Source organism: Cornus florida, unplaced genomic scaffold, assembly GCF_030987335.1.
Source record: "Cornus florida cultivar Cherokee Brave unplaced genomic scaffold, ASM3098733v1 CherokeeBrave_3.0.0_Hap2_Chr09, whole genome shotgun sequence".
NCBI classification, from domain to species: Eukaryota; Viridiplantae; Streptophyta; class Magnoliopsida; order Cornales; family Cornaceae; genus Cornus; species Cornus florida.
Window position 1 is genome coordinate 76,101,716 of NW_026775579.1, and position 27,157 is coordinate 76,128,872.

The following is a 27,157-nucleotide window of genomic DNA, read 5'->3' on the forward strand; positions in this document are numbered from 1 at the left end:
CCACATGCAGTTCTAACCCTTATGTGTTGTTAATAGTCAAACCATGGGATGACCTATATATATTATGTATCGACATTTGATAGGACCTTAATGCCTTAGATGACCTCGGATTGGGGTAAGAACCCGAATAACGATTCCGCGATTGATGATTGACACCAACAAAGAGAAAGGGCACTACTATTATGAAAATTTTATTATAATGCATACAAAGATAGAAGGTTGTTTGGTCGGACTATTGGCGGTAATTATTCACTTTGAAAATTATTCTGTAAAGGAAAAAATAAAAGAAAAGACAGGGCAAAACCGCTACACGTTTCACAAAAAATAATTATGACAAATAGCTTATTATCCATGGACCATTTCTCATCCTCGTCTTTTTGCAAAGTGGCCATCACTTTTATTTCCATTTTGAAAAGTCAGTAAGATCAAAAAGAAAGAAAAAAAAAGTTGGGGTTCACATAAAAAAATAAAAATAAAAAACAAGGGCAAAATCACTACAGGTTTCACAAAAAATAATTATAGAAAACATCCATGGACCATTTCTCATCCTCATCATTTTGGAAAATGGCCATCACTTTTATTTTCAAGTCAAAAAGTCTGCCAGACCAAAAAAAAAAAAAAAAAGAAAAGAAAAAGTCAGATATTAAGTTTTGTCCAATGCTTTATTTTATTTAAAGAAACCTAAATGTGAATTTTGATTAGACTGAACGAACTAGTAGGGGGTTTTAGTTGTACGTCTCGTCAAGTATCACATGGTTTTATTCTTTGTCACAGTGTATTGAATTGGTCGTCTTTCAGTGAAGTCTGTCTCATCTAGTACCATATAGACTATATAGACTTATTCTTTGTCACAGTGCATTGAATTTGTGTGCCAGTGAAGTATATTCTATAAATGACCAAAGTCCAATATTTGAAGTGCTCAGCAGAACATATCATTTGATCTGAAAAACCAAAGCCCCCATGGACTTGAAAAAATTGCTTCTGCAACTCACGGTTTTGGGAGTTATTTCAGCAGCCATGGCAGCACCAAGAAGCGGTCAAGCAAAGCCGGGTTGCCTAGACAGCTGTGGCAACGTTAGCATCCCATATCCATTTGGCACAAACCCGGGCTGCTACTACGACGAAGAATTTCTCATAACTTGTAACAACACTTTCAATCCTCCCAAACCTTTCTTAACAGATAGTACCATTGATGTCACCAACATTTCACTCAATGGTCAGCTGAACATTTTGCAGTATATAGCCCGCGATTGCTACAACCAGTCGGGTTCACAGATCTCACATAACGTACCCTCACTCCAGTTGTCCAAATTCAGGATCTCTAGTACCAAAAACAAGTTCACAGCAATTGGCTGTGACACTTCCGCTAAAATTCAAGCTTACCTAGGTGAGAATGAATACGCGAGTGGTTGCATGTCCATATGTGACAGCATAGACTATGTCACCAATGGGTCGTGCTCTGGAATTGGTTGTTGCCAAACATCGATCCCCAAAGGAGTAAGCTATTATGAAGTGACATTGGAAAGCTATTACAATCATAAAAGAGTGTGGAATTTCAGCCCCTGCAGTTTTGCCTTTGTTGTTGAAGAGGATAAGTTCAACTTCTCCTCGAACAATCTTAGTGACTTGGAGAATGTAGAAAAGCTTCCGGTGGTGCTTGATTGGGCGATTGGAAATGAGACATCGTGTGAAGATGCAAGAAAATCCTCTGGATATGCATGTAAAGATCATAGCAATTGTTATGAGGTTGATAATGGTTCCGGTTATCGTTGCAGTTGCTTCGATGGTTACAATGGAAACCCTTATCTCCCCAATGGTTGTCAAGGTACCTATCAAATTCATGTAATTGGGTAAAATATGTTCATTGCTTTTAGTTAAATTACCTAGAGTAATTTATGTGATGATTGACTTCTCTTTTGATTGTCACGCAGATACAGATGAATGTAATGATCCAACACTCAATCTGTGTGAAAAGAAATGTGAGAATACAGCCGGGAGTTACAAGTGTTCTTGCCCCAAGGGGTACCATGGAGACGGCAGAAAAGATGGAAGTGGATGCACTGCTGATCAACTACTGGTTATTAAGATTGTTCTAGGTAAGTTTTTCGGCTTAATCACTTTAAATTCATGCAAATTTGGTTATGGATATTGTGAAGAAAAATAAAAATTCAAATCTAACAAGTAAACTCGGTAGTCTTATTTTATTTTTCCCCATTAACTTCGATGTTAATGGCAGAGGAAAACCAAATTTTCATTAATTTTTTCTCAAACAAATGTGTAGCTTAGTCTATAAATTGTGAAATATGAATTTATGAAAATTTTCTATTATACCCAAGGTATGTGCGTTATCAAGTTCCTCAATTGATTTGCGAGTGTATTTTAGTCACATAACTCCAATTAATTTCGTGCAGATAAAAAATTCATTTTTCATGTGCTGACAAATTGCGTCTATTGGAAAGTCCGATGCTGAAACATTCAAAATTCTACTATGTCGTAGAAATCGAAGTTAGAGGGAGACAAATTAATTGTTTTTCAACATTACCTTTCAACTTTTGTCAAAATTTTCCTGTCGCATGTTCTCATTAATGAAAGTCTAAAATATGGTGATAGACTAAGTAAGATTCAACCATATTATAACTCGTCGTTGGTTTGACTGAGTCAAACTAAAGAACAGTGTTGCAATTTTACTTCCAAAACTAACACTACAAAGGAATTTGTCTTGGTTAAGATAATTATTCCCCAAAGTGAGAGATTTGCGTTCTTAATGCATTACTTTTCTGAAATGTTCTAAGTTCTGGATAAACAATGACTTGATCAAATAGAAGTCTAAAAATTCTTTTCAATATTTCAAATGCAGGTATTGCAATTAGTGTTGCAGTTCTACTTGTGGGCTTCACTTGGTTGTACTTGGGAATCAAGAAAAGAAAGCTCATTAGGCTCAAAGAGAAGTTCTTTCAACAAAATGGAGGTTTAATGTTGCAACAACAACTCTCTAGACGGGAAGGGTCTACCGAAACAGCAAAAATTTTCACAGCAGAAGAGCTCAAAAAGGCCACTGACAACTACAGCGAGGACAGGATTGTAGGCCGAGGAGGTTATGGAACAGTTTACAAAGGAACTTTAACCGATAACAGAGTAGTTGCCATCAAGAAGTCCAAAGTAGTGGATCAAAGCCAAATAGAACAATTCATCAACGAAGTGATTGTACTCTCACAAATCAATCACAGAAATGTGGTCAAGCTTTTGGGCTGTTGTTTGGAGACAGAAGTCCCTTTATTAGTTTATGAGTTCATCACGAACGGAACTCTCCATGACCACATACATAATGAAAGTAAGACGACTTCACTTTCCTGGCAAACTCGTCTGAGGATCGCTGTAGAAACTGCCGGAGTGCTCTCTTATTTGCATTCTGCAGCTTCGATTCCTATCATCCATAGAGATGTCAAGCCTACGAACATACTCTTAGACGACAATTACACTGCAAAAGTGTCTGACTTTGGAGCATCGAGGTTAGTTCCCATTGATCAAATGCAGTTATCCACAATGGTGCAAGGAACTCTTGGATACTTAGATCCCGAGTACTTGCAGACAAGTCAATTGACAGAGAAAAGCGATGTTTATAGCTTTGGGGTTATCCTTGTTGAGTTGCTAACCGGAAGGAAGGCAGTTTCCTTTGACAGGCCAGAGGACGAGAGAAACCTAGCTATATATTTTCTCTCTGCGTTGAAAGGAGATCGCTTGTTTGAAGTTCTTGAGCGCAGTATTGTTCATGAGGAAAATACTGAGCAACTCAAAGAGGTTGCTATTCTTGCAAAGAGGTGTTTACGAGTAAATGGGGAGGAGAGACCGACAATGAAAGAAGTAGCAATGGAACTGGAGGGACTAAAAATGATGGAGAAACATCCATGGGTTAACGATGAATTGAAATCTGAAGAAACTGAGTACCTGCTAGGTGACGCATCGGACACTTACAGATTTGGAGTTACCGGCAACACAACAGGTGCGTATGATAGCACTAGAGAGCATATTGCTCTGCAAATAGATGGTGGAAGGTGATTGTTTTGTCATTTGTGCATATATATATCTTCATTGAAGGTGTGTGTTAGATTATATATTCAAAATGTGTTTCTACTAATTGTTGTACTATTGTAGGCCATTACACTTTTTCTTTTTCTTTTTTGTAGTTTCTGTTACAAGAGTTAACTTTAGCAACAGAACAATTTGTAGTTTCTGAATGCTGCAAAATAAAAGATTGAACACATGGTTGGCAGGGAAAAAATAGAGGGATTTTTCTTTTTTCTTTTTTCTTTTTTTTTTTTTTTTTAATGAATCCTTATATGTCTTTTAGGTGGATTTTTAGGTCCCTTAGATTTCACTTTTGGGTGAGGTACATCAGCCAAGGTAATTATGGGACTCTGTTTTTGTTCAGTTCCGGTTTTTTTTTAGTTTTTTTTTTTCTCCCACGTTATTGAAACAAACTTTCTGCCACTAGACCACTTTGTGGTAGGTAAATATGGTAATCTCCCCATAGGAATTTTGAGGGATGAGAGAATAGTTGCCCTCAAAAAGTCTAATTAGTGGACGGAAACCAAATTGAGTATTAAGGGTATGACTGAAAAATATACTACACAAGTAGTTTAGGATTTAAATGTAAAGAAGGCAAAAATAATAATAAAAATAAAAGTAAGACTTATTGGCTTTAAATGAAACTTTTTATGACTAATTTGTTTTTCATTAAAAAAAAAAAAAGAAATGTAAAACTTGGTGGTAATTTTCCCTTATCATTTTCAAATATAGAAGTACTTTTTTTTTTCTTTTTTTTTTTTCTTTTTTCTTTTCTTGTAAATTGAATTTTATACTCCAAAAAGAAAGAATGTACAAGAGGTAGAAAAGATAAAAGGAAAACTATTTTCAGGCCGAACTGCTTAAATCTTTTTGGGCTGAAGGACCATGCATCCATTGTTTCGGCCCAAGTCTTATGCTGAAGACTCGGTCTTGAATAGCATAGCTCAAAATGAAAACGGGCTAACGGGCGTGAGAGAGAATACTAGAGACAAGGCCCAAATAAAATGGAGAAAAGCTCCCCAACCAGCCCAAGCACAAAACCTAAAAACCCCAGGAAGAGTAGCAAACAAAAGAGAGCTATTTTGACTGATCAAAAAGTATAAGACAATATTTTGGTCCCTCTTTTCCATACGACACGCCACACCACCCCACCCCACCCCAACCCCACGTCATAAATATACACGCCCAATCAAATATTCCTAACTTTTTAAGGGCAACTGTTCTCTCATCCCCTCAAGTAGATATTATCTTGTTATGGTTAACATTATTATTATTATTATTATTATTATTATTATTTTTTTTTTAATGCATGATCATTGGTCAGGTATAATAATGACACGGTATGCATGGTGTATTTAATATTTACTTTTTTAGAAGACTTTAAAAAAATTTCAAATTTCAAAACTAGTCTTCTAGCTCAAAAATACATACCTCTCGATTTCAAAAAAAGTATTCACATTTTTATTTTTAACTATCCCAAAATATACATTACTATTTTAACCTTCTTTTATTAAATTTATAAAAAGTAAATTATCACGTCATTATGGATTCACTATAGATAAATTTGATATTTCATTAACTATCAATACAATAAAAAAAATACTAAAAAAAATACTAAAAATCGTCTTTTTAAAAAATTAAATTCTAAAAAATAGACATTTTATTGGGACCGTGGTAATATTATTATTAAATTTGAAATTTCAAAACTTACGATTGGTTTTCAAAAGACATCTTTTCTTTGTTGACTTTTCAAAATGAAAAATATAAACACTTGTTCAGAACATCGTAATATAAATATGTATAAATTAATATAGTTAATTGTCAGAGAAATTTTTTAGATGGCTCTGACCAATTACCGTTAAACAGTAAATAAAAAAACTAAATAAAATTTTCACATTTTTAACATAATAATTATTTGGCTGTTTAATGGTGAGTGACTCAGCGGCAATGATTGAATAATGTAATAATTTCCGGCTGCCAACATTCATCCATACACACACACTATTTGGCCATCAATTTGAACTTAGGCCATCTGCACCGTCTTTTCAGATTTTGACTCTTTAAAAATATCACATCAACTTTTTCAAGAGTCACGTCAATAACTTTTGCTTTCCAGAAACATACACTCCATTAAACTCTTCGAATTTTCACTTTAAAAAAAAACAATAATAATAAATTAAAATTATAAATTATAGCCGTTCAGACACTGTTTGTGTTAACCAAATAGTGCCTTAACGGCCAAATACACTATTTGTGTGGTACACATTTAAATTTAAAGCAAAAAAATAAAAATAAAAAAAAAAACAAAATTTAAGGGGAAAAAAGAAAAGTTTTTAATTTATTTTTAGCCCAATTTTTTTTTTTTTTTTGGACAAACAATGCCTAAACAATATATTTTTTATTTAATGAATTTTATTTTATTTTTTTCCCAAAAAAAGAGCTCTAAATAACCTATTTTTAGGTTTTTTCAAAAAAAAAATTCTGCCAAACAATGCCTTAAGTACTGTGCATAGCCGTTGGAGAATAGAACAAAAAACACCTAATGCAAAACGGCTTTGTTTTGCATTAGAAAAAATAAATAAATAAAAATTACAGTGATCACGGGCCGGCTCGCTGAATACCGCGAGTCAGCCCGCGATTACTAGTGGGCTCCAGTCCATTTAGCTAGGCTGCTCCGCGGCCTTTAGTCTAATGGCTCGCAAAAATTGAACTTTCGCGACTCCAATGCAGTTGCTCTTAATCTCATGTCACGTGCAAAACAGAAACTTGTCCCCTTGACCAAGGGTATAACGTGCAACCATGTGTTCAAGTAGGAGGCAGAGCTGTGAATAATTTTGAGCTAACCGCATTGATATTTTTTAGGAAATGAAAGTAACTAAAAGCCAAGATGGTGCTCACAAACAATTTGCAACCCAAATCAACTAAACAGACCACATTGTCATTCCGTGATGCTACCTTACAAAAAGAAAATGTCTATATGCAAAACGACAATCTCGAAATATCGCTCCTGTTATCTTTTCTATATTGATTCATTTCAATTCCAAAATCTTGTGTACTGACAAATTAAGCTAGATTCTCATAAGGATTGTGACACCTCTCCAAATCTTCCACTGTTTTTATGATCTCTATTGGATCACAACAAATGAGTTTGTTTGTCTCCGGGTTTTAGCCGTCTGACTTTACTCTTCTGTGTGGCCCCTATTTCCAATCCACTTCATCTGTCCCTTTTTAGTTAACATAATTTAGGACACCCCTCGTGTATCCAAAATAGCCCCTCAAAAATAGTAATTTTTGCAAACAAACCTATTTTGTGTTCTTTAAAATTTAGGTAAAATTTCAATTAGTCCCTCCAAATTGTTTCAGAATACTTATTTATTAGCCCCAAAAATGATGGAGTCTAGAAATTAACAGAACTTGTCTTTCTCAAAGTTCATAGAAAATTTCATCTGAGATCATTTTAGAATTATTGTAAAAGTTCAAATATGGTATGGTAGTCCTTACAAAAATTGACGCTCACATTGTAATGACCTGAACCCGTAGGTCCGAACAGTTAGTCTGGTCCTTAACCGAATTTGATGTCGACTAGAGACAACACCATTCTTTCCTACGTCAATACATATTATATGTGTCATTCTAGTTTTATAAAAAAAATAAGTAATAATAAATAAATAATAATAAAATGAGATTATAACTAAAAAGTATGTCAAAATAGTCTACTAACCCATCAAACCCTCTGGAGGAGCGTCGTCCGCCACTTGCCATCCGTGTCCTAAAAAATATTAAATATAAGGGGTAAGAAAATTGCTCAGTAGGTGGTGTCTAAGACACACCTCTTGTGACCCCGTGAATCCATACAATGAATAAAAATGGGGAATATGGATCATACTATGTTGGAAAGGAATACAACATTAATTTCAATTTCATGATAAACAATGTCGTGCCATGATATACAATGCCATGTATGTCGCTCCCCTTACTTAAAAACACTTCCATTCTTCACTTTTCAAACCGTTAATATAACCCCCTTCGGTAACCCTTCAGCGACAAGAAAAGTATTGGTTACTGTCCCTAACCTTTGGTATCCCCGCAGCGTCATTTGGGATCCAGATAGCTCAACCACGCTAGGGCGATCTCCCTAATTCCCTCTAGGCTACATTAACGCCACAGACCCTCAGTACCCCCTTGGCGTCCGGTTTTCACAAAATTCTTTTCTCAATTTTTTATTTTTTATTTTTATTTATTTATATTTTATTTTTCAAAACCCCTTTTTCATTTCAAAACATTTCCCTTCCTTCATGCCCAATGACATACATGTATATTTCATGCCTTCAAAAATTATTATTTCACAATTAATATGCTCCTTCATACAAGTTTCTAGCAAGTTAATAAACATCATAGGCATAGAGAATCAGCACATAAAACATGTTCTTTCATACAATTCAATTAAATACACATACTCACATACTTCATATACACAATCAAGTCAATTAAGGAGTAATTAACACAATTTAGCAAAATCAAACACAATAGGCATAGAGATTCACCACTTAAACATGCTTTTACATATCACATCAATTAATTCACATAATTGCATGCTTTAAATACACAATTAAGCCATTTAAAGGAATATTCAACATAATTGAGCATGTTATACAGCAAAACACATAAAAAAAAAAAATCTCACAAATGAGCAAGAAGTTGTGGATTAAGAACCCCTACCTCTTAGGATGCAAAAACTCTCAAAATGGGTCTCAATTTTCAGACTTCCTAGAGTGGCAAAAAGCTGAAATTGCTAGTATAGATTTGAAGGTCTCGTTGTGAGCTTCATTTTGCCGCAAACGACACTCAAAAATTCCAAAGGATGAAGGAGAAATCTTGGATTGAAAATTGAAACCTAAAAGAAGAAAAAAAAATCCAGAAGAAGAGGGAGAGAAAGAGAGCTACGGGAGAGTGATAAGAAATGAGTGACCAAGTGGTCTCTAGACCACTTTAAATGGTTGTGGGCCCCACCTAGAATTTTATTTTCTTTTTTTCTTTTATTTTTAACCTCATTTTACACCACACAAATATATACATACACATACACATACTAAATTACCACCACATAAAATGCATTAAATAAAAATGATTATGGTGCAAATGGTCCTAACTAAAATCCCCGTAAGCAACAGTTCCGGTAGCAGGTCCCACACGAGACCGTCCGACTCAAAAAATAAAAAAATGAAAAAACAACCACCCTTACATTTCATAGAGTCCTGGACTCAACGAAATGCCCCAATCAACACTTGGACATAACCGGCACACTCCACGGTGTCCGGTACGCAAAATGGAAAAAGACAAAAATACCCCTATAACGACAAAATTCCAAAAAATTAGAAAATGGTGAAAATCAGAAACATCACACACATTGTTCCTATGGGAATTTAAACCCTTGAAAATGTAAGAAAGTACAATTATTAGACTATAACCCTTAGATTTTCATTTACATACCTTATATGAATTAAAGAGGAGAAGACGATCACATTTACTAATGTCAGCACATGTTTAATTAATTGTAATACACAAAACTTTTCATTTAGACATTTTCTTTGGAGGATCTTTACAAGAAAAATACGTTTAGGAATATATTTTAATACTCAATTAGAAAGATTTAAGAGCATGAGGGTGCACACATACGAATTTGTTTGTTTTTAGGGTTAATTTCACTCACGTCCCCTCAAGTTTGGCTATTTTTTACCCTCAAATATATGTCGAAAATAACTATCACTTACTTTATAAACTTTTGTTCCATTTTTCACTAACACCCCAACCGTTACTTTAACAGTTCTGACATGATGTAAACTGACTTTAATACCCTTTGACTTTGTCAAAAGAACATTTTGCCCTTAAATAGATTAAAAGACTAAAAGATCCCAAATTTTTCTATAAATTTACAAATTATATATATACACACACATACATATATAAAATAATGTTCAACTGCTCTCTGGTGAGTAAGGAGTAATATACTCACTGAATAATCCAATTACAAAGGAATGTTGTACTCTCAAAATATGTTTATGTGTGTGCATAAAAATGAATTCAAAGACAAGTAAAATTATCAAATCATGTAACTAATATAAAAAATATGAAAGAGAAAGGGAATAGACCACCTCCTCCACCACCACCTATGTGACGTTTCCGATTTTCGACACTTTCCATTTTCCCGGAATTTTGTCAAAGTAAGGGTATTTATGTCTTTTCACGTTTTGCGTGTGGGATTGTGGTTGGGTCCATTTGCATTTAGTGCATTTTAATTTATATGATGGTGTGACATTTAAATGGTGATACATTTTATATGGTGTAAAATTTCAAGTAAAAGATAAAGAGAAAAGAAATAAAATTTGTAGGGCCCACCACTATATCAAAAGTGGTTTAGAGACCACAATTCTGCGTTCTCATTTCTCTCTCTCGTAAGTTCCTCTCTCTCACTCTTGTTCTTACTTTTTCTTTTTCATTTTATTTCAAATCTTTGAAGCTTGATTCCATCTTCAATCCTTAGAGTTTTTGAGTACCGTTTGAGGCAAAATGAAGAGCACGACGAGCTCTACGTGTGTGTACCAGAAATTTCAGCTTTAAGCCTCCCTAGGGACTTCGAAAATTTGAATCCATTTTAAGGGTTTTGTTCAAAATCAAGGTAGGGGCTCTTAATCTATGAGTTCTTGTGCTTTTGTGAGTTAATCTCTCTTAAATGATTGTTTGGCATATTCAATTTGTATAGTTTCTAGCTAATTGATTAGTTGTGATATATACTTGTCAATTTTGTGCAATTATGTGTGATAAATGATTTATGTGAAGAGCATGCCTATATGTTGATTCTTTATATGCCTATCATGCTAGATGTTATTGTATGAAAGCATGTTGTAGCTTCCTTCGAAATTCTTATGAATTGTGTTTTACTAATTAAATTTGAGCTAATTGTGAAATGATGAACATTGGCATGACATAAATGCATCTATGCATTTACATTGGGTAAGAAATGGGAAAAATTGATTTTGAAATGAAAAATGGGAGTTTTGAGAAAGTATGTTGATGAATTGTTTTGTGAAAATCCGGTCACCGCGGGGGTACCAAAGGGCCGAAGTGTTAATATAGTCTAGAGGGGACTAGGGAGTCACCCTAGCTTGGTTGAGCTAGCTAGCCCCATAATGATGCCGCGGGGGTACCAAAGGTCAGGGACATTAGCCAATCCTCCTCTCGTGTCGCTGCGAGGTCACCAAAGGACGGATTATATTAACAGCTTGAAAGTGATGTTTTGAGAAAAGAAAATGGGGAGCGACATCGGCATGTATTGCATCCCATAGCATGCTATTGTTTATAATGAGACTTGTTGTTACGTTGTGTTATCCCGACATTATATGATCCTCATTCCCATCATCCTATGCTTTGTTTTGGATTCACAGGGACACAAGAGACGTGTCTTAAGTGCTACCTACTGAGCGATTCGCTCACCCTATTATAATTATCATTTTTTTCAGGACATGAAAAAAAAGTAGCTGACGGTAATCCACCTCAGCTTTAGCTTGGAGTAGAGAAATGTCTCTTTTGTTATCTTTTGTAAATGGACCTAATTTTTGTAAAGTACTAACTCAAGATGTATTATTTTTGCAACGTGTGGTGTATTGAGGTTCAATTTGTATATGGCTATTGAGAAATTGTAATTAAGTTTTACTCACTCTAAATGAGTTTGTGTATTTTAAATAACGTGTGGCAAATTACGTTAATAACGTAGTGGTTGATGTTGTATTAGGTGTTGAAACGTATTTAATTATGTACGTGAATGTAATGGTGTGGGTGGTTAATTACCAAAGGTTGGTGTATGTGGGTTTTCATTGGATAGTGGGAAGTGGAAGTGAGAATTTCCCAGAATCGGTCGACGTGTAGCTTCCCATACGTCCACCAATATCTTGTCAGTGGGTTATTGATGCACACTCTCCAAACCAGTCAACGTGTGGTTTCCTATACGTCGACCGGTATCTTCACAGTGAGTTTTTGTTGCACACGTTCCAAACCAGTCGACGTAAAGATTCCATACGTCGACCGGTATCTCGGCAATGGGTTCTCACTGTTCATAACCCAAACCAGTCGACGTATAATGTCTGTACGTCGACTGGTTCTGTCTTTTATATGTAATTGCTATTTAATTTCTCTAATTACACTTTGGCACTCAATTGATGTTGCAAGTATTCACTTTATGACCCAATAAAATGCAATAATTATATTTAAACCACTAAAAGGACTATATTGCCTCGAACCTTATTTTAATTATTATGCGATACAAGTAAAAGACATTTATGTCCTTTGGGTCTCAAACCATGTGAATTGTAGCAAATTACCATCTTGCCCTTTTTAGACATTAATGTTTAAATTTAACGTGAAAAGACCGTATTACCTTCGGATGGTTTTGGGTCGGGTAAGGACCCGTTTAATGATCCGGATCAATGTGGATCTGGGTCGTTACAACCTACACTGGTACTGTTGCCACCCCACAGTCGCCCGCCTCCACAGCTACCACCGCCACCACCTACCCCGCCAGCGGTGGTGGAGGTGGTGGTGGCAGCGATGGAGGTGGTGGTGATGGAAGTGGAAGGCGCCGTGGCAATTCAAAATTAATGAGATTAAAAAAAATTAATTAATTTTTTTTTTAAAAAAAAGAAACTATCCATAGTCATTTTACAATTAATATTTAATTAGAAAAATTACAATTTCTTAAAATAACTATATTTTTAATTAACCGTAGAATTAGATTCTAAGGTTACAATTTAAAGTGAGTATATTATTTCTTGCTCACTGGGAGCAGTTGAACATCACTGTACATTCACACACACACACACACACACACAGCGCCATCGACAAGCACCACACCACCAGTGGCCACCTCAGCACTACCAGACCTACCTTCACCCCCACAACCACCACCACCAGAACCACCCTCACCTCCATGACCACCACCACCAGACCCACCACTGAAACAGTCATCGAGCTTTGTAATACCCCTAATTTTAAAAAGGATAGTTTCGGCGTTTTTAATATTTATTGTATTGCCTCTTAATTTATTTTATTGTCTTTATCGCATTTTTATTTATTTTATTATTTTTTTTTTCATTTGTTTTATTGGTTATTGATTAAATTGGTTTTATGTGATTATTTGGTTTAATTATTGTTTACCTATGTGTCATGTGTTTTAAATATAATTAAGTTATCTTTTATTATTTAATTGGCATTTTATTGTTTAAGTGTTTTTATTTATTTAATTGGGTTATTTAATTGGAATTAATTAGTTAAGTGGATTTAATTATTTAATTTTTTTTTTTTCATTTAATTCTGTTTTAAGTTACAGTTAACTTTGGGGTTGGAATTTCACGTATAGGTAAGCCGTAACAGAGATAGTTTCATGGGCCGACTAGGTTTAGAATTAGGGCTCTGTCTCTGATTAAACATGGATTAGGGTTTATGTTTTTACGCCTATATATATATACGGTTATAATCTGTATCAAGGGTTGGAAAAACCCTATTCACATACCAAAGATACAGAGAGAGAAACAGAGAGCAGTTGTGGGGAAACAGAGTGAGGCTTAAAAGGAATTGTACAGAGAGGACCAAGGAGGTTGAGTAAGGATTAGAGACAGAGTTATAGGAAGCTTGGCGGCGTTCAGAATTGCCAGAAAACTTAGAGACGACACAGGGATTTCAAAATTGAAATCACAGGCAAGTTCTTCTCTTTCTCCTTCTCTTTGGCTCGTGTTCTGTGTACCTAGATAGTCTCTAGGGATTAACTAATTAGTAAATGAAACTTATGTGTTTAATGTATGCTTGTTGATGATTCGTTTGCATTGAATTCAAATCTGTTTACAGTTCGTGTATTGTTGCTCCCAGTTCTGTTCATTAAAGCATATTATAATCTGTTGAGATCTTAGTTACGATTCTTACTTCTATCTTCCGTAAACAAACCCTAGGGATGTTAATGGGATGTTATAAGACTCCTAAGATCAGTTTGTGAAGAGAAACAGAGAGGTTGGAATAGAATTATAATTTCAGTTTTGTTCCTAACGCGGGTTAGTTCGGTAGCAAATTTAATCTCTGTAATTGATTTTAATTGTTATTATCAAGCCATTGGGATGCTACTGGGTATCAATATGAGACCTAAGTTTGGTTTTAAAAACTAACAGAGTGTTAGGAATAAGCCGGAGAAGGAGCACAAGAGCTGGAGCAACGCACCGGGGACGAAGGCTCTCAAAGGAGGTGAGAGCCGGCTCCATAGAAGTGGGAGCCGGCTCCCACAACAAAGTAGAGCCGGCTCTAGGGAGTCCTAGAGCCGGCTCTAGGCTGGAAATAGAGCCTGCTCCAAATTTTGGAGCAGGCTCCCTTTCTATTTTTGATTTATTTTAAGTTTTTTTTTTAATTTTCTACGTATTATGTGCACTGTTGGAGCATGGAGACTATTGAAATGAATTTGGAACTTTACAGAGGGATTAAGGAATAAAGTTTGAGTGTTATTAAGACTCTAAATTAATTAAAGTTTACTTCTAAATTGTCGGGACAAACAGGGTAAAATTAAGGCACTTCCTATGTTGTTAACAAATGGAAGTTGAATTAATTGTTGAATTAAATTTCAGCAATTTGATGGAATATAATGTGTTTATAGAACTTGTTTTAGAATGCATTCAAGTGCATGATAAGGTCATTTAATTATTAATTTTGATCTATGCATGCTTAGGAGGCTAGTTGCTGAGTTATTAAATCGTTTCCTGCAACTATATGGTTAATGCTTGGATTTAAATTGCCGAATTGTTAAACAATCTTCTGAAATTATTTCAGCAATTTATTAGATAATAATAGGATTATTTAACCTATTCACATGCATGATGGAGTCCCTGACATATTAAATTTGAACTATGCATGTGTTGGATGTTAATTGTTAGAATAGTTTATTCTTCGATGCAATTACATGGATTACTACTGGGTTTTATTTGCTAGATTGTTAAGATTCCTTCTGCAATTATTGGTTGGTGGTTTTTGGTCTGTAAATTATTGAACTGTTATATATGTTGTAATTTACATGAATATGGAGGATTGTATGTACTAGTATGGGACGGTGACATACTAGGGACGGTTTAGCTCAAAACGCATAAACCTAACCTAATGGATTAATGGAATGGATTGAAAGATATCGAATCCTAATTGTGACTAAGTCAGACCAGCTGTAACCAAGTTGGATGACTTTCTGGATTAACGGATGGTAGTTAAGTCATATCCACTGAATAAGTTGAGTGACTAACTAGTTGGTTTATTGTAGGTCAGTTTAATAAATAGTTGAACTGCTTACCCTGGATTTGGACGGACTTTATATATATGTTTATGGTACCACGAGTTGAGCTTGAGTCTCAGACTCGTTGGTTAGGGTGCGTATATGCAGTGGATGCGTAGCTGGTTATAATAGGTTGAGGTGTACCCTGTTAGGTCTAGGTACTCATGCCCACCTTTGGGTGCGTATTCGCATGTTGCCTTCTATTCAGGTGGAGACCCCTATTATAGACTAGTGAATGTCCCTTAGTGTGGATATATTTATACGTATGGACTAGATAGATATTGTGAGGTGTCTACGGTGTATCTGCGTATCGAGTCACTGTATGGATTGCAGTTAGATTAGAACTTGCTCGTGGGTCTGACCCACTCCTTTATTATTCTTTTCAGGTACAGGACGGTTCCAGCCTTAGAGCTTGATCGTGCTTGTCGAGGACAGTCTCACTTTCATCGGATTACGTAGGACTTTCCCCAATGATTCTAGTATTATCTATTTTCAGTTTTCAGTTTCAGTTGAACTTTTGGTTAGGGGTCCATCAGTGGATTCCCAAGTTGTAACCTTAAAGTTTTGGAGGATTGGAGTTTAAATTTTCAGTTATACATGGAGGATTTTATAATTAATGTTTTTTTCAGTTTTTATTCTATCTTTATTGTTCTTTTTGTCATCTGTGTTCGTTTTAAAATACTTTAATTGTTTGATATTCCCTAGGGTTTGGGCCTGGGCTTGATCAACCCGTGTCTCGAATCCGAGGGGTATCACAAGCTCCACCATCCTTGTCACCGCTCCTCGTTACCGAATAGATAACTATTACAGCTGCTGCTCTTTAATTTGTTCACACCTAGTTCAAAGTCGTCCTCACCATCAGCGTGGTTCTTTGCCACCGGTAACAACAGACCTACTTCTCTGCTCTTTCACTTCATTAGAGATCGAGAAGACCCATGGTCACCGTTCTGAAACTCATCGGAGTAGTTGGGTCTTCATGTTGTGTGTTGATTCCAGTCGCCTTCTTTGATAGGAGCAAGCGAAAAAAATGATATATCCGATTGAGTCACACAACACCACCAATAAAACCTTACTGTATCCGCCCTTTTGGTTTAGTTTTATGATATTAATTAAGTCTGTTTATCGAGTTCATCACCGCCGGCATTTCCAATCTTCTATGTCTGTCCTTTTTGGGTTTAATAAGCCGTTGTGGGTTTGATTTGGGGTTACGATTTGAGGGTTGTGGTGGTGGCTATCAGCGGTGTCGATTCCAGCTGTGGTGGTGATAACATGGGTGTATTGGTGGTTGTGGGATGAGTATGGCGGTGGCTGTCACCGGTTATGGTGATGGCAGCGCCGGTGGTGCAAATAGTGGTGGTGGTAGGTGGGTGTAGGGGTATTATAGTCATTTAAGCATGAGATTAAAAAATTAAGGGTAAAGTTGTCTTTTCCCATATATTTAACGGAGCCACTAATAGAAAAACATAAATGAACCTAACTGATAATTATTTTCGAAAGAAGTTTGAGGGTGAAAAATGGCAAAACTTGAAGGGTCCGATTGAAATTAACCCTTGTGTCTAAAATGAATTGGAACTAAATAGATTGCAACAGTTCCAAAACTATGGAACCAAACTGAATCAAAAGATTATGTGATGTAGGATAGATTTTAGTATTTTTTGTAATTAATTTTCTTATTTATTTTTATTTTTTAATTTGCAGAGGGATTTTAATTTTAAGTAATTTCTTTATATTTTTAGTTTTGTTTCCTTGTATTTGTTAATGTTGTTAGTTTCTTTTATAGTTGTAGGGTTTTATTTATTATAAAAACATGTACGGAAAAAAATAATAATAATAATAATCAATTTTATCAATAAAATTTCATAATTTTATATAAATTTTATTTTATAGATTCAAGGAACCCTATTGTAGATTCAAGATAACTCTCATTTTTTGTGAATGTATTAATCATTTTCGCTATGTCATAGATTCTCCTAAGATTCTCCTCCATACAATCAACTTCTAAGCATGAGAAAATGGAAAACAAGGAAATAGTTAAGATTGTGAGAGTACATGCAGAATCACATACCATGCATTTTTTACAGCCCTGGGCCCAACCTGTTTGTTATGTTCAAGAGCCTTGGAGCCTATAAACGGAGTCCTAACCTTAGTTTTAGACATCTTTATCATAAAAGGACCACTGCTTTGCTAGTAAATTACATATCTGAACACGAATTTATTTATTGAATTTAGGTAAATTTAGTCTTCGAATTTGAAAAAGAAAGAAAAGAAACAATTGGTTATTCCATTTTTACTTGGATCAAACTTCCCAAATCTATTCAACCCTGATTTACTTGACCTGCACACAACTACAATGACATCATCTTAGTCCTTGCAATATTAGACTGCATTGTTGATATAGAAATGACTAGAATCCTATGTATATAACTCGTTTGGATGGCCAGGAGTCCGAACACGAATGACAACAAATTTTTCAGTAAAATTCAACAAATCCGTTTTGATCAAAAAACTCATTCCCAATTGAAAATGGACAACGAATCAACACTCACTCACTATTTGTGTGAGATATGTTGCTTTCGAACAATTTTCATTATTTAGAAGCATGACGAATAGTTTTACATTTTTCTTTTAGAGGTCAAAACAAATTCGGCTGTTCTGCTTTTTGGTAGTTATCAATTGTGCGTATGCGTGTGTAATTTTTAGAGAGTGACAAATTAGACTGTTTTTAGGACATCATTGCATATACAAAAATAGTGGTGGTACCATTCAGCATAGCACCATTATTTATTAATAATAGATCAAAATTTCTCCCACGAAACTCGTGAACTTTTCATAGCTTCCGCATCCTCAATTTTACATGCATATGAAAGACATATAATAGCAGTACTGCAGTCGTAACTTCAATAGATTGAGAGTTACATTAGGCATAAGATATACAGCTAGGAGTATATACAGAGAGAGAGAGACTCAATTAAAGGAGCTAGTAGTTTGATTGTTTGGAAGCTAGGAACCATGCAGTAAAGTTTTGGAGGGTAGTATCATCTGCTCTGTAGTTTTTTTGTGTAAATGCGAGCAAATCCGACCATGTGAAGTCCGGATACTTTCTTGGCCCTTCTCTGCTCAAAAGATCTTGCGGAGGTTTGACCAACTTGTCTTGGGTAGGGCACACAAAATAAGCCAAAGACGTTCTCTGCTTGTATTTGTTGACCACTGCCCTATGCAGACAACTCTTATATCTTCCATTTGATAATGCCTGTTCATCCAAATTAATAATAAAGCCCATCATCATATTTAATTTCTCTTATAAATCAACATTTCAAGTACCCATTTTTTGGTGTGTGTGTGTGTGTATATATATATACATATATTGAAATAAGTATTGGAGGAAAGTAAGTATTAGAAAAATGATAATAGTTGTGTCCCCTCTACCCCTGTGAAAGGTGAGGCTGGAGTTCCTCTAGGCAATTGGGCGTGTTTTCTTACTGAGAAATATATATATATAATTATTTTAAAACCAATTCCCCAAACGGTTTTGTATAATTGAAGGGTGTTTATGCTTCATGCAGTGGATGACTGCATCAAAGAGATAAAATCCCTCGTAACAGGTTCAAATAATAATAAATTAATTAATTAATAGTGAATTAATGTTCCCATAATTCATGTATAGAACTATGACTGTGGCGGTAAGGAAATTGACAATAAGAAAACAAAAAAAAAAGGTGTTGTCCTGCACCATTCTGATCATCTCGTTATCTGGCGTAGTACCAACACCATAACAGAGAAAACACAAATTAATCAATAGATAATTTGATTTTTCTTGGAGACTTACTGTGAAGGTGTCACCAATGTTGATGACCAGGGCGTTATGTCGAGGTCGAACAGACTGCCATTTCTTGTTGACAAACACTTCCAGGCCTCCAACTTGATCTTGATGAAGTATGGTCAAGGAGGTGGGATCACAATGCGGTCCGGTGCCTAGGGCAAGCCCTGGCTCTTGACAAGGAGGATAATAGTTGCATCTCATTATAGAGCTACCATCTTGGAAGAACTTTTTGTAGTACAATCTATCAACCCCCAAGCTGATCCCCAAGATTTCCATGATTGCAAGAGACAATTCCTTCATGGACTCGCAATATTTCTGAAAAAGAAATCTGCAAATAAAAAAAATAAAAATAAAAATAAAAATAAAAAATCAAATACATGTAGTTAATGCTGTACTAATTTCAAACCAAATTCACATTGACAGATGTTGTGATCGATATCTTCCCTTCAAATAGGAGGTTGAGTCTCCGAGCCCTATTTGAGGCAATATTATGTGTGTGCATGTTTACTTCAACTTTCAAAAAAGGAAAAGAAAAAGGCAAAACAGGTCTTACCCTGTTTGTTCAAATTCATTTCCCAAGGCAGATTGAAAGAAATTTGCTACAACAGGGTTTGAACTATTCTCATGGAAGCCGAAAGAAAATGTTTCCTTCCATGGCAATTTTGATGAAAAACGATCAGCATGTGCACCAGAATAGCCCCACATGCTACCAGGCTTCTTCTGAGCCCTTAGTTTCTTGCCAATGGGTAGCTTAAAGAAAGCATTTATATGTTCATGTGCTAAGCTAAGTAGTTCGGGATCAACACCGTGATTGGTGACTTGGAAGAAGCCATGGCTCAAGCAAGCTGCCCTAATGAGCTCTGCAGCACGTTGTGTTCCCGCCTCATCACCTTTGAAGAACCCTTCAAGATCAACTAGAGGCGCGTTAAGCTCTTCTTGAGCATGAACTAAATCCCCTTTGGGCCACATGAATGCTTTTGGTATGTTGGTTTGTTTTAGCAAAATGGACAAGTCAGAGAAAGAACTCTGGTAGTCTCTATGATCATTGTGCTCCATTAATGGTGAGCGTAGAAGCATAGAGGCACTTGAATCCATTGATAGATGTGATACAATAGGGCACAGGCCAATATATGTTATTTATACAAAAATCAATACAGAAAGAGACAGGAGAAGAATGGACAAAACACAATGAAATTAGTGGCTTCTACTTTGTAGCGTGTTGTAGGAGGTTCGAGACACAGTAAATATCCCAATAGAAAGATTAAACAGAAGTTGGGAATATTAATTGTAAAAAAAGCCAACAATTGGGTGAGGTGAAAGTCTAATCCTTATTCACTTCTTTAAAATAATGGCCACTAGACTCGCTTTGCAACAATGTCCACTCTCATTGTGGAGGTGTGGAGAGAGGATCCGGTCGCGTGCACAACATAGGAGAAGAATGAAAATCACTGACATGGACATCGGATGATCCTCACAAACCGCTATAACTTCATGTGAGATGATCTTCATCTTTTATTGTGCACGCACCCGTGATCACTGACGTGGACATGGGGCCATCCTCCCAAACGGCTATAACTCCACCTCATGTGAGATGATCTTCATCCTCTATTGTGCACGCACCCGTGATCTATCAAGAAACATCTAAATTGGTCATGTGTGTGTCAGGATATATATATATATATATATTTGTCCTCTTTTGATATGACTTTACTTGGCTGTTCTTTGGACCCATCTATACAATATTCACTACTAAATCATCCAACTTTAGCGTTAATAAATTTTGATAAATTATTTTACACGATTAAAGTGTTGTGTTTTGATGATCATTCTGTAATTTGTTGCCAAATTACAAATTTTACGGCTTCCAGCCTATCAAAAAAGAAAGAAAGAATTTTTTTACCTTTATGAACTTTATTGTTATACGTGTTGCCGTGTAACAGCAAAGGGATTTCTCCTTCTTTTACCTAATTAACAAACTCACACACAGGATCGACCGAGCCATGGTTCTTTTGAAACTTTAATCATCGACTACTTACTTTGAACATTGAGAAAATATCACAAGACTACAATCCTTCCAAAAACTTTTGCAAGATTTCAACACCGCAAGCATATTGTTTACTTAAATTAATTATTGGCTTGTCCTGATACATTGCACTTGACATGCCTATCAAAAAAGAAAAAGAGAATTTTTTTACCTTATGAACTGTATTGTTATACTTGTTGCCGTGTAACAGCAAGGGGATTTCTCCTTTATTTACCTAATTAACAAACTCATGTGAGATGATCCTCACAAACCGCTATAACTTCATGTGAGATGATCTTCATCTTTTATTGTGCACGCACCCGTGATCACTGACGTGGACATGGGGCCATCCTCCCAAACGGCTATAACTCCACCTCATGTGAGATGATCTTCATCCTCTATTGTGCACGCACCCGTGATCTATCAAGAAACATCTAAATTGGTCATGTGTGTGTCAGGATATATATATATATATTTGTCCTCTTTTGATATGACTTTACTTGGCTGTTCTTTGGACCCATCTATACAATATTCACTACTAAATCATCCAACTTTAGCGTTAATAAATTTTGATAAATTATTTTACACGATTAAAGTGTTGTGTTTTGATGATCATTCTGTAATTTGTTGCCAAATTACAAATTTTACGGCTTCCAGCCTATCAAAAAAGAAAGAAAGAATTTTTTTACCTTTATGAACTTTATTGTTATACGTGTTGCCGTGTAACAGCAAAGGGATTTCTCCTTCTTTTACCTAATTAACAAACTCACACACAGGATCGACCGAGCCACGGTTCTTTTGAAACTTTAATCATCGACTACTTACTTTGAACATTGAGAAAATATCACAAGACTACAATCCTTCCAAAAACTTTTGCAAGATTTCAACACCGCAAGCATATTGTTTACTTAAATTAATTATTGGCTTGTCCTGATACATTGCACTTGACATGCCTATCAAAAAAGAAAAAGAGAATTTTTTTACCTTATGAACTGTATTGTTATACTTGTTGCCGTGTAACAGCAAGGGGATTTCTCCTTTATTTACCTAATTAACAAACTCACACACAGGATCCACTGAGGCACGATTCTTGTAAAATTTTAACCATTGATTGCTTACTTTGAACATTGAGAAAATATCGCAAGACTATAGTCCTTCCAAAAACTTTTGCAAGATTTCAACACCGCAAGCATATTGTTTACTTAAATTAATTATTGGCTTGTCCTGATACATTGCACTTGACATTGATCTTATAAATAATAATAAAAAAGGAGTAATAGTACCCTCAATTATGGAATCGGCATCACCACATCACACTATTGTCAATTCCATAGTTAAGGACACGAACTGTTGCGAGAGTGACTTCACCATGACTCTTTTCATAGGAAAAAGAAAAATATAAAATGCTAAAATCCTGTTATTTTACTTTTGACAAGTTAGAGCACCATCTTAGTGGTAAGGGGACAGAAATTTACCAAGGCGTCTGTCACAACAGAATTGTACCAAAGATTACTACATTTTTATGGACCCTATCATCATCATTCGCGTGATTATCATATACACTAGATTGAATTAAAATAATTTTATGGACTCATATGGAATAAACATAAACTCAAATGATATGAGTTTTTCTTTCGAAGAAAAGGTTAAGTGTTCAAGCCATATTAAAGATAGACACGAACTTAGTGAAGACCCAATGGGGGCAATTACACCCCCACTCAAATTTTATTCTTTTATTTTTTAGCCACTACCTACATACCAATTTTGTTTTTCTGAATTATATCTCTATAAATTTTTAAAATTGACCCCCTAAAATTACAAAAAATAATCACTATTGCCCCTACTCCATATAATTTGAATCTTTTTATCTTCTTATTATTAAAAGTCCGTCCCCTCTCACATAATTTTCTGGATCCGTCCCTGGTTGGAGATTATATCGTGAGTTTGTTCCTACGAAAACTTGGACTCTCAATATCTTGAAAGACGAAAAAGTATCTATGGGTTCGTGAGTATGTACTTTTCTTTGAACTTTCAAGAAAAAAAAATAAATAAAAAAAAATAAAAAAATAAAATTATAAAATAAACTGAAATAAGAATTATAATGCAGTCATTACTATCCAATAGAGATTAGACAGACTGAATTATGAAATTCATGTCGATTAGTTGATACTCACCCAATTCGTGTCAAAATTATATGGTTTCAACACATTCAATATTTGGAATCCAGTGTTACATGTGGGGATAAATGAAGTTTGTCACAACATCAGTACCCTCTGTGTCTCCCCAAATTCCACAAAGAACAATAGATATGGACCAGGAAGGGCCCATGTTGCCTGAAATACCCTCAAAATGAGAATACAAGAAAACCATCGTCAAATGAAGTGTTCTTGGATTATACGAATACTACATTGAAGCTTTCATAATCTGAACAAAAGAACAGACCTGTCCATGTGAACGTATGGTTTTTATCCATTTTTTTGGAACACGTACCCTTCTTCTCAGTATCTCTAAAGCTTGTCTCCTTTATCTAAATGGGAATTACCATGTATTCAATCAATCCTCAACATGATACGTGTCATGCGTTGAGTAGGCAAGAGATTATATGGATGGGGGCCTCGCACGCATCATAATTGCCTCTAATGTCACGTGATCAAAAAGTTTAGGGCCTGCCTGATTTGAGTGTTATTCAAATAGTTTCTTGATTTTCAAAATTAGGGCAAATCTATTTTTCGAACTTCTATTATTGAGGCATCGGGAGAGAGTAAGATGCATTCAACTTTACCTCAGCATATGGGAAAGCATGTTTTATTATTTCAAATTGGTAACCTCCATTGGTCAAGACTCTATTTTTTGTTTTCTGATCATGAAAAAAAAAAAAAAAATTAAAAAATATTGATTGTTTAAAAGTTTTTGAAAACTCAATTAAAAAATTAATTATTTTCAGATAATTAAATTGTCTTCTATGATTGTTTGAATATTTTTTTGTTTTCTGAATTATGTTGCGAAAATTGAAGCAAGCATGCTCTTAAATTGCCGATTGTTTTTTATTATGTGTAATATAGAGAGAGAGAGAGAGAGAGAAAAAAAAAAAAACTCGCTTCATTTAAAGGGTTGAACCATTTTGTGTGAGTTAAAGCTGATCTCAATAAAATGCTGTCACCACCAAAGATAAAAAAATGTGACAAGTCAATTGGTCATAAGGTGACTCGCAGTAATAACCCTACCCAATCCAACCTAAGTTAACTAACCTCTATACCTTTTATAATACAGAGTAATAATACATAAGAAAAAGGAAGCCGAAAAGAAAAGGAAAGGAAAGTGGCAATTTTTTTTCATATTTTACTATTGGGCTAGAATTAAATCCCTTTAAAAAAAAAATTTGAAAATGAAGGGCAATATTATGTAAAATTAAAATTTTCTTCCATTTTCACTCACATTTTCTCTTTGCAACCACAAAAGTCACATATTTTTTTTCTTCCAAACCATAAGTTTATTTGTAAAGAAAGTCATAACCCAATACTAATGCCAACTACATGTAATAATGAGAGTAAAAGATTGAAAAAAAAAAAAAAAAAAAAAAAAAAGAAAGAAAGAAAGAAAGAAGAAAAGAAAAAAAAAAAGAAAAGAAAAAAGAAAGAAAGATAGATAGATAGATCTACAGAAAAGAGAGAGTTTAGAGCAGCAAAAATGGCAGAGTTTGATTCTTTCGCTTGCTTAGATGGAATTAAATTGGTTATACTCGTCCTTAATTTCTACACATGAATTTCCTTGAAATTCCAAGATTTTCCTCCTATTACAATCTCTTACTTGAGCAATTAGCTACAAGCGTGTAACTAATATTTCAATTGACTTCTCTTTTCCACTCTCTCATCCATCTCTTGGTTTATCATCCGATTGGGATCATATTCTGCACAATTTTGTCTTAATTTTTTTTTTTTTCCTCTAGGCCATTTTCATCCTTCTAATTCAAGAGTGCATTACTTGATTTATTGATATAAGTTCCTATTGTTAAGTAACACATTAATGTCTATATATCTAATTAAGTATAAGAACAATTACACTTGAATTACACTAATAATTCCAGATCTGTACTCAATCCACATTTAATTCTAATGCAATCAACTAACTCCAATTTAGGTACAAACAACAAGAAAACAAGAAATATATATATATATACTAGAGAGAGAATGCAAAAAAATAAAAAAGCAGGGAAAAAGAAAAGAGAAGAAATAACAATATACTGATCAACACACTAGTTCCATATGTACAAACAACATGTTCTTATAAAATGAATACTTAAAAGTCACAATTCTCAAAAAATAATAATAATAATAATAAGGTGCGACAATATTGAATGTTTGATCTAGGTGATCATTTTCAAATCTGTTCATGATCATATGCCAAAAATATATATAAAACAAAACACAACCTGAATTTATGAACAAAACAATCAGTATGTATTTGAACATGCATGCAAACTCAGACTTACAGAAAGATGAAACAATCCAATGCGATTAGAGGATTATTAATGTCCTCCGTTGGAATTGCTTGATCCACATCTGCATTAGACACCACTTCCTCAACTGCAATCTCATCAACCTTGGAACCAATCTGAATAGTACATTTCTCTCTATTCCTCGAACAACTGCAATGTCTAGTACTTATAGTATTGTTGCTTGGACTAACTGGTCTAACAGTTTCCTTCCTCACACATGATGATGCTTCAGAACTCACCTTACTCACTTTAGAACCAATCGAACGCGTGCCAAGACTTTCTTTAGGACTGTTTGATAAAACCCCTTTGCAATTCTCTCCCGTACTGAACCTCCTACTAGGAGATGGAGACCTCAAAGTCCTACTAGAAACCGAATATGGGGAATTGGGCTTCTCAGGCTCCTTACGAAAGCTCTTCTGTCGCGTAAGAGTTGGTGAGCTAGCGCGAGCTCTCTTCTGTGGTGTTGCCCTAACCGGCCTTTGTGGAATGGACTGCTTCACTGGTGCCAATTTCGCGACATGAACTTTAGTAGGCGCTGATTTATCAATGAGCATTATGTGTGGATTGTCCTTGGCACAGGACCACAAGAACTCGTTTGAAAAAGACCGGTCCTTCAAGCTTAAAATGGATGATGAACATGACGATGAGGATGACGAAGAGGAGGTCAATGAGTAGGAGCTGCTAGTGGTGCAAGAAGTGGAAGAAGTGGATGAAGGAGGAGAAGATGGAGGCAGAGAGTACTTCTTAGTAATTGGTGGTGGCGGAAGAGGAGAAACTTGAGCTTGTGAAATTACCAGTTTGTCTTGAACATAGTCACAATCTTCTTCTTCAGAGTACTTCTTCTTGGATCTGCATTTGCTAATACAAGAACCCATTGATTTGGGGTGGTTTGAGTTTGAGAGACAAATTGACAATTTGGGACTATAGAAACACTTTACATAGTCTTAATTTGTGTGTGTGTGTTTATATGTCTATATTTTTATATATATAATTGGAAAGCAAAGGGAAAGTTAGGGTGACTTCTGCTTTTTTTCTTAGTGTGTTTCAGATATTTGAATTTGGTTGCCGGGTTTGAATCCGTTGTACAACGGTTACATCTAAAAGACTGCTGGTGGGTTGCTTTTGCTTTATTTATGATCATGCCTTCTCCAACTTTAGAGAGAGAGGAATTTGAGTGTGTAAATCAAGGTGGGGTCTTTGTGATCATGTAGGTTGCAACCAGCACAAGCACACTAGCTCACAGTGTTGGAGCCACATTTTGAAACAAAAATGGTTAATGGTTTAGATCAAGTCACTAGACTCACCTCATATGTTCATCCTTTCATGCCACAATTTTGACACTTTCGGAATGATTTGAGTCAACATATACATGGTTTCAAAAACTAAAGATGAAAGCAAATTGGAATA

General features: G+C 35.2%; 3 protein-coding genes across 3 annotated transcripts; 1 reads left to right on the top strand and 2 right to left on the bottom strand.

Annotated features, from left to right (window-relative positions):
* Positions 1-892: 892 nt before the first annotated feature.
* LOC132274472 (wall-associated receptor kinase 2-like) lies at positions 893-4,189 on the top strand. Its single transcript, XM_059775739.1, has 3 exons — positions 893-1,825; positions 1,932-2,096; positions 2,858-4,189. Exons 1-3 carry the CDS (start codon positions 961-963, stop codon positions 4,054-4,056), a joined length of 2,229 nt encoding a protein of 742 aa, XP_059631722.1. The 5' UTR covers positions 893-960; the 3' UTR covers positions 4,057-4,189.
* A 14,049-nt stretch (positions 4,190-18,238) lies between these two features.
* On the bottom strand, positions 18,239-20,320 carry LOC132273357 (gibberellin 20 oxidase 2-like). The gene is made up of 3 exons (XM_059774320.1): positions 19,786-20,320; positions 19,239-19,560; positions 18,239-18,662 (listed from the first exon to the last, which is right to left on the bottom strand). The coding sequence occupies exons 1-3, from the start codon at positions 20,307-20,309 to the stop codon at positions 18,390-18,392; spliced, it is 1,119 nt and encodes a 372-aa protein (XP_059630303.1). The 5' UTR covers positions 20,310-20,320; the 3' UTR covers positions 18,239-18,389.
* Positions 20,321-25,518: 5,198 nt separating this feature from the next.
* On the bottom strand, positions 25,519-26,692 carry LOC132273358 (A-agglutinin anchorage subunit). The gene has a single exon (XM_059774321.1). It carries the CDS (start codon positions 26,623-26,625, stop codon positions 25,741-25,743), a length of 885 nt encoding a protein of 294 aa, XP_059630304.1. The 5' UTR covers positions 26,626-26,692; the 3' UTR covers positions 25,519-25,740.
* Positions 26,693-27,157: the final 465 nt, after the last annotated feature.